This window comes from Convolutriloba macropyga, chromosome 8, assembly GCF_964194025.1.
Source record: "Convolutriloba macropyga chromosome 8, txConMacr16.3, whole genome shotgun sequence".
NCBI lineage: Eukaryota > Metazoa > Xenacoelomorpha > Acoela > Convolutidae > Convolutriloba > Convolutriloba macropyga.
Window position 1 is genome coordinate 44612482 of NC_134475.1, and position 8401 is coordinate 44620882.

An 8401-nucleotide genomic window follows, 5' to 3' on the forward strand; every position below is an offset into this window, starting at 1 on the left:
ATGTAAAGAAGTTGCAGTTTTCTCTAAAACCTTTTTTTAAAATAGGTCGTTGTGGTATTGTGAAATATTGCTATTTCCAATATTTTGGTTTAGAATCAGTTGTATGGTTTTATGTGATCTATGAATCTGCAAACGATTTGGTCAGAATGTGTTTATTTGAATAATAGTTAACATTATGTAAAGAAGTTGCAATTTTCTCTATAATCCTTTTTTTAAAATAGGTCGTTGTGGTATTGTGAAATATTGTCATTTCCGGTCGTTTGGTTTAGTACCAGTTGTATGGGCTATGTGAACCGTGAATCTGCAAAAGATTTGGTCAGAATGTGTTTATTTGAAAAAAAATTAACATTATGTAAAGAAGTTGCAATTTTCTCTATGATCTTTTTTTAAAATAGGTCGTTGTGGTATTGTGAAATATTTCTATTTCCGGTATTTTTGTTTAGAACCAGTTGTAAGGTCTAGGTGATGTAAACTGTGAATCTGCAAAAGATTTGGTCAGATTGTGTTTATTTGAAAAAAAGTTAACATTATGTAAAGAAGTTCCAATTTTCTCTATGATCTCTTTTTAAAATAGGTCGTTGTGGTATTGTGAAATATTTCTATTTCGGCTATTTTTTGTCAAGAACCAGTTGTATGGGCTATGTGAACTGTGATTCTGCAAAAGATTTGGTCAGAATGTGTTTATTTGAAAAAAAAATTAACCTTATGTAAAGAAATTTCAATTCTCTATAATCTTTTTTTAAAATAGGTCATTGTGGTATTGTGAAATATTGCTATTTCCAATATTTTTGGTTTAGAATCAGTTTTATGGGTTATGTGATCTATGAATCTGCAAAAGATTTGGTCAGAATGTGTTTATTTGAAAAAAGTTATAATTATGTAAAGAAGTTGCAATTTTCTCTATGATCTTTTTTTTAAAATAGGTCGTTGTGGTATTGTGAAATATTTCTATTTCCGGTATTTTTTGTTTAGAACCAATGTATGGGCTAGGGGATGTGAACTGTGAATCTGCAAAAGATTTGGTCAGAATGTGTTTATTTGAAAAAACGTTAACATTATGTAAAGAAGTTGCAATTTTCTCTATAATATTTTTTTTAAAATAGGTCGTTGTGGTACTGTGAAATATTTCTATCTCCGGTATTTTTTGTTTAGAACCAGTTTTTTCAGGGCTATGTGAACTGTGCATCTACAAAAAATTTGGTCAGAATGTGTTTATTTGAAAGAAAGTTAACGTTATGTAAAGAAGTTGCAATTTTCTCTATGATCTTTTTTGAAATAGGTCGTTGTGCTATTGTGGTATTGTGGTGTTGTGGTATTTCCGGTATTTCTGGTTTAGGACCAACTTTATGGGCAATGCGATCTGTGAATCTGCAAAAGATTTGGTCAGAATGTGTTTGTTTGAAAAAAGTTATCATTATGTAAAGAAGTTGCCTTTTCTCTATCACCATTTTCATTAACAGCTTTTTTTGTTATTGTGAAATATTGCATGTTTTTCTAGTTTTATCTAGTTTTAATTGTGGAATATTTGCATTTAGTTTTATTGGCAGACAATCTGTGAGCTATATGATGTTTGTTTAACTAGTTTTATCTTGTTTTGATGTTTACTTTTTTCTTGTATTTGTTTTGGAAAATATTACAAGCTTGGTTTTTTTAACATGCTATAACAGTTTTCCTAGAGTTCGTTTCAGTAAATCCGCCACTGCCAGTCTCAGCCCGGAATGAAAAAGGAGGAGGCTTTAAACCACACAGAACATACTGGAAAAGCTCAAAAAGTCAGTCTTTAACTTGACTTGAGGAGATTTCCGACAACATATTTTATAAATTTCTTCAATTTCTACAGGTATTGTATGAATTTGTATATTTCAAGGATCTGAGAGCGAAAGCAATGGTGAAACCTAGCTCGGCTCATGAACATAGTTATGAATTTTCACTAATTCAGAGAAGGTCAGAGTCTGAATCAGAGAAAAATCAGAGTCTGAATCAGAGTCTTATTCAGACAAAAATCAGAGCCTGAATCAGAGTCTGATTCAGAATCTGTATCAGACTCAGAATCAGAGGAATTCAGAGCGAAATGTGATGTGAATCAGAGTCTGAATCAGTACTGATAATTTCGGAATTTTACTCTGATTCAGTACTGAATTTGCTTTTGAGTTAGGTACGGGTTATGAATTGATAAACAGTGCTTTTACTCGTTCTGACGGGGGATGTTTCGTTTCCAAAATGCTTGAAAAAACAGAGATTGTTCAGCTTTTCTAAGAGTCTAATTTAGCATTCTTTTTGTTCCGGCCCCTCTTGAGGGGGGAGGAACTATATACTCAATTGAGTTTTTTTTATTCAGACAGTTTTCGCCGATCGATATAATAATCGTAGAGAATTGAGACTGGTATCATTAGCAAGCTCGTCCAGCGTAGAATATGAAATTAAAAATATTTTTTTAAAAAATTGATTATTTACAAGGAGTTATCGAGGTTTAAACTTCTGAGAAAAGTGGAGTGAATTCCGTTGTTTTTATTCACACTTTCCTGTATTTTTGCCTAAATTTTCGTGAATTTTGCAAAAGTTTGTTAAAATCTTCAAGAATAGGGTTGTTGATTTTGTTTTCAAAGACAAACCGTATTGTTGATTATTTAGATTTAATTTTTTTGTCAAAAATTTAGGCTAAATTTTTCAAAATTCAGCCTTTCTCATCAAAAACAGCACGTAATAAGCTTCTTTAGTCCACATTGATTAATTTTGCCGGAAGTACACCCCCAAACAACATAAATACAATCTTGTAAACTCAAATGGGGGCTATTTTTACTTTAACTTCTGTAGAGAGTGCTCTGTAATTCGAACGTTGCCGTTTTTTGCTAACTTTACTCCTTGATTATCAAAAACGCAGAATTTGAGATTTAACAAACAAATTATCGATATCTGTAACATTCATAAAATTAAGTGTTCTTAATGAACGATAAGATTCATCAAGGCCAGTTTGTGACCAATCATGGACTGTTATAATCCAAAAAATATTCTTTTTTAAAATTGATTTTTTTTAATAATAATTAAAGAATAGAACATATCAAATCAAAGCACATGAGTGATAGGTCCTATTGGCTTCCTCAGCAGCTCCAAGCTAATGCATTTAAATTTTTTCTTGAAAATTTATTGTTGTTTTGACTTTTAAAAATATTTGATTTTTTAATAAATAATGGCTTAATGAACTTTTCCTGTATTTTTTTTCTTATTTTGGCCAACTTGCAGCTTAATGTCAGCAAAGAAAGAATGTTTATCCTTTCTACTGATTAATAACTAATAACTATTGCGGTTTTAAGCCTCAAGTTATTGTTTTCTGGCTTTGATACTACTAGATTTTGATATTTTTTTATTTTTAGATGTTTGCCAGTTTTTCAAGTTTTCTAATTTTGTCACGTTATCACATTATTGACCCTTCTTATAGCACATTAATGGCGTTCAAAATAAAAAAAAATAAACATATCGAAATCATGAAAGATCTAGATTATAGTTTTAACGGCTTCGACACCTCTTTGTTGAAGAATTTAATTGATTTTTTAATTTTGTCTATAACTGTGTTTTTTACTTTTTCCTTGCAATGATATGAAGTTTCTTGTATATTGTCAAGTTTCATTGGTTTTTCAAGAAAGAATAGATTAACCGATATTCTGATATTAGTAGATAGCTCATGGCTTTCATGACATCGAATTTAATTGTTTTCCAAAATAAAAAAAACTTTTAAACTTCGCAGTTTTGTTGTTTTTTATGTGTTTTTGTTACCTAGTCTCGTTAATTAAAGGTCAAATATGACATTTTGGTGTCAAAAAGTGTCAAAAGGGTTTGGTGTCACAAAATTTGATATTTTAAATGAATTCGTTATGATATTACTGGCGTCGACACCGGTTTTTCACAAAAAAAAAGTAAATTAATTTGAATTTTGTGATAGTCTTCATGTAGACATATTCGGGATAATTGCTGGTGTCAGGGGCTATTTTTGGACGAATAAAGGAAACTATTTAATTATTTCAATGTGTAATTAATGGCTTTTATGACTTTGGAAGTAACTTTCTTTCGAAAACAAATCGAAAGTATTACTTACTTTTGCCCTTTTTCTTTTTTTTTGTCTACTTGTTACCTAGTCCCATTAATGAAAGGCAACACACTACATTATTGGTGCCTGTGTAGGGCGCAATCGAACATATTTTGAAGGCCAACATATGGCTTTACGGCTTCGACAGCATTTTCTGGCAATTTTTAATTGATTTTTTGTTTGTTGTCTTTTTGTTCTTCTTTTTAGGCGCAAAAATAATTGAATAAGGACAGTTCTTAATGCCCTTCTATAGAAGCATTGGTAATCTTAATTTTTTGGGATATTTAACTTGATATCTAGCAGTTTTTTTTACTTCGAAGTTAAAGGTTTGAAAAAGTAAGCTAATTTTTTAACTTTACTGTTTTTGTCCTTTTTCTCTAATTGTTACCAAACGTTTTTATGGACTGTTCCCTTATGTTTTCTGGTGAATCAAAAGTTAATTTGTTTAGTTGCAGTTTTATCTGAAGATATGTTGACTTTGACTTGGTTATTAGGTTTTGTTTTTTGAAACGGACATAAGGTTTTTGATGTAATTAATGTTTGTTGCTGTTTTATTTTGCTGCTCGTCTTCATTTGTTTTCTTAATATTGGCATATCTCATCAATCTGGTGCATCACTTTTTACTCCACTGAGTTATTTGTTTTGGAGGTTATCTTTTCGTTCATACACTATTTTTTTGAAAAAAATACTTGGGTTATTTTTTGCGTTTTTTTGGGGGTTTTTTTGGGATTCCCAAAAATAATTTTTTGGGTTTTTCTCTCTGTTCGTCATTTGGTAGACAAATTGTGGATGAACGGCGTCGGAACCTTATGTGCAATCCCACATTACCGAGCCCCATTACCATTCGTCGCAACTCTTAGAATTTGCATCAATTTTTACCGTTGATATATCGACCCGCGTCCGCTTTTTTCTGGTTGTCCAATATTTAGAACTTTGCGCAATATTTTTTTCATTTTCGTTCAATCTGCTTAGTTGTTTAAACTTTACTCAATTGTTGTTGTTGTTTCATGTTTAGCGATGCTGCAGGCTGTAAATTCTTATTTTTTGCTAGAATTTCACCTCGGGTAAATTTCATTTGACAAGACTTCACTGCAATTTTTATTTTTTAATCAATTGATTTAAAAAAAATTGTACAGAAAGTATCCACTATAAGTTTTTTGAGAAACTTTTGTAGAAAGTTTCAGTTTTGATGAGAACTGATTTTGATCAGAAACAACCCAACGAAAACACTAACTAGCATTGCTATCAATGAAACAAACAAGAAAAACTGAAAAGAAAAATAGTTTTCAGCCTCTCGTTGTTTCGCAACGGCGTCATGAAATAGTTTGATTTCATCTTTGAGCGAACAAAGCTGAGCTTCTAACGCTTGTGCAGCTTCAGACGTTTCAAAGATCTTCGCATGCTCATTGGTCTTGGATTGAATTGGAAATTTCCCTTGTTGATCCGAATTGATACTCGAAGTTGAGCTGTTCGAATCAACTTCGACTATTCCGTGTCTCATAATTCGACCTTTATCTGGGTTATTAGAAAAAGAATCCTGGGTAAATTTAGTAACGGTTGAAATTTCTCCAAAATTCATTTCGGTTTCTTCAATGTCATTGTTTGGATCCCACGGAATGTCCTTTGTGTAAAGGTATTCATAATTAAATCGTGAGTTGTTCGATATTCTTTTTGAGAACAATTTCGGTTTATGAGAACTTTTAACACAATATTTCTCCTCGAGAGACATTCTGGCGTCCACCGCCTCTTTAAACTCAGCGTTACCTATAAAACCGATTACAGACTTCCAAATATTGTGTGAATCGAGATCTGTGAGAAAAGGTTCTTCAGGAATCAAAACCTTTTCCCGAAAATTGCTTAATTGGTCCTGAGATTTCCATAAAACACGAAGTGTGGACTTGTTTTGAACTACAGAAACTGAGTCATTTAAATTTCCGTTTATTACGCCAATTGTGTTGCTACCGAGCTTGAGTTTTCCTTTAACTTGCAGATTTTCTGAAAAGACTATGTCGCTTGTATAATTTGTCCTATCACAATGAATTCGCGACTTGCCTCGCGTTTCGAGAAAAAATTTTGAGCTATTTTGAGCCACGAAATAGGGCAAGGTTATTTGGTAAGTTTCAGAGCGTTCTAAAAGGTTCAAAGTTATCTGGCCGCAAGGAACAATGCTGATGGCTTGTTCGAATATTTTAGCAGAAATGCTTATAGTAGCTGACAAAATGAACCCTTGTTTTCGGTTTGAAATGTGCAAACATACAATTAAAGGGTTAATCGAAACGCATTCAGCAATAAGGAAAATTTTAGATGTTTCCTGTTGCCAGGCACACCGAAAAATTTCACCAAGAATGGGTCTAAACGAAAGTTGACGTACGTTTAAAATTTCTTTTACCAGGGTTAAGTTGTATTCCAGAACTTTTAACAATCTTGAACAGGGGTCTTTCGAATTAATCGCGCCCATTATCAAATGGAAATAGTCAAAACACGACGCCAAGGTGTCCATGAACGTCGATGAGCTGTAACACTCGATCGGAAACACCAACTTACCACTTTCTAAAACACGGTTCAAGATTTTTTCTGCGTCCAAGATTTTGCCAAGCGATTTACGTGTGTTTGATTGTTTGACGTAATTAGTGATATGTTCAGCTTCAGTTTTCTTAACAATGGTATCAGTACAGTCGATGTCTTTTTCACTTTCATCTGAAATATTATCAGAAAGCGACGTTTCGTCGATTTCATCCTCGTGGTTGTTTTCATTTTGGTCTTCAAGTTTTTGGTCACGTGCTTGACCAAATCCAGCGTGAGTACCTTTAGCTTCTGCAGCGTTGCTGCTAGACCCATTTGATTCAATTTCACTACTTGAGCTCGCGGAACTGTCTTCGTTGACTTGTTTCAAGGTCGACTTCGGCTCGAATGAAAATCCCGAACGATTTCCGCAAGTCGAATCGGACTTTCCACCGCTTTCGTTGCCTTCAACGTGACCAAAAATTAGAGGTGATGAAAACTTTCGTGGAATAATAATTGGAGATAAAGTTGCAAGGCTTGGGTCGGCCTCCACAGATTCTGATCGGTTCCAAGTAAAATTTTCGGTAAACTTTGCGCAATTTAGAGCATCAATCCACTGTTTTCCGTTGTGCTGGTCTTCCGCTCTTATGATAAGGTAACTTAGTGGCAACGCAACGCTTTTGAAATTTTGAACATTTTGCCCGCGGGGTCCCTTTTTGGCCCAAAAATTTATGCCCAACGGATGAAAAAGTTTGAAACAAAACCCGTCTTTTTTAGAAGGGCGCTCTAATATTTGGCAGGAATTAAGCATAACGGTTCCGGCCCAATTATGAGGTTTAGTGATCCGGCTGCTTTTGAACAGAATTAGCAACCCGGGTTTGGCTACACAGTAAAGTTTAACCCAATTTTTAATTGTGTTTCGCAAGCGCAACCAGCCGGAACTGATGGTGGTATCTTGATTCAGAAATATCTGGCGAACTTCAATGTTAGCCTGTTTTTTCTTCTCTTCATAATTAATTCTCTGGTTTCGTTTCAACACCTTTCGGTCTGCAGTTGTTTCTTCATCTTGCGACTTTTCAGAAACCTTTTGGCTCATTTCATCAGTTGACAAATCCAGATGTTGGCTGCTGGAACCAGTTAGTGCCACGTTTTTGTTATCAACTTCTAAGTTATAATTAGTTAGAGGGTCTGGCAGTAATAATGAATCGACTTGCTTGTCGCTAACTAGTGGCTTCTGCAGCAATGAAGTATCTGAACGGTTTCTACGGTGCATTTTCACAATTTTGTGGTCACGAATCAATTAAACTCGAGATACGCTTTTTCACTTTTTGATCAGAGTTGAAGCTTTTGCTGCGTTGTTTTTTGTGGTCACAGTTGTACAAAAATAATTGTAACCACTAAGCAGTTGCAAACTTTTTGAACAGTAAAAGTTATAATGTGTTATAGAAAGTTATGGAGTGAAAGAAAAGAAAACAAGAAGTGGCGTTTCTGAATTGGACGCACATTTATGCAAAAAAGTACAAAACATGTTAGTTTTGGCTCATTATGCTTGCGTACTTAACGAAAATGTTTTCATGAAAGTACAGAAAAATTGAAGCTCTTGGGGTGATGATGTAAAAGCAAAACATTTAAGCTATATTTGGAAACGGTCTCGCCAGTTATTAATAAAAACAGCTAGAAAAACGTGCAGAAAAAGCGATGTTTTTTGATCAAAATCTAATAGTAGCTTTAACGTTTCCATCATTAATTGCTCACGAACGATATGGTAAACGTGCGTGTCTTTCTACGACTCGAAGAAGCGAATTGGTTTCGGAAAAG

At 33.7% G+C, this 8401-nt stretch overlaps 1 protein-coding gene across 1 annotated transcript; it reads right to left on the bottom strand.

The window, feature by feature from the left end:
• Positions 1–5166: 5166 nt before the first annotated feature.
• Positions 5167–8030, bottom strand: LOC142344142 (oxysterol-binding protein-related protein 8-like). Its single transcript, XM_075395665.1, has one exon. The coding sequence runs from the start codon at positions 7854–7856 to the stop codon at positions 5262–5264; it is 2595 nt and encodes an 864-aa protein (XP_075251780.1). The 5' UTR covers positions 7857–8030; the 3' UTR covers positions 5167–5261.
• Between the last annotated feature and the right edge of the window lie 371 nt (positions 8031–8401).

What these genes read in the sequence shown, in the direction of transcription:
- LOC142344142 (XM_075395665.1), bottom strand. Translation starts at nt 7,856, where the DNA reads ATGCACCGTAGAAACCGTTCAGATACTTCATTGCTGCAGAAGCCACTA.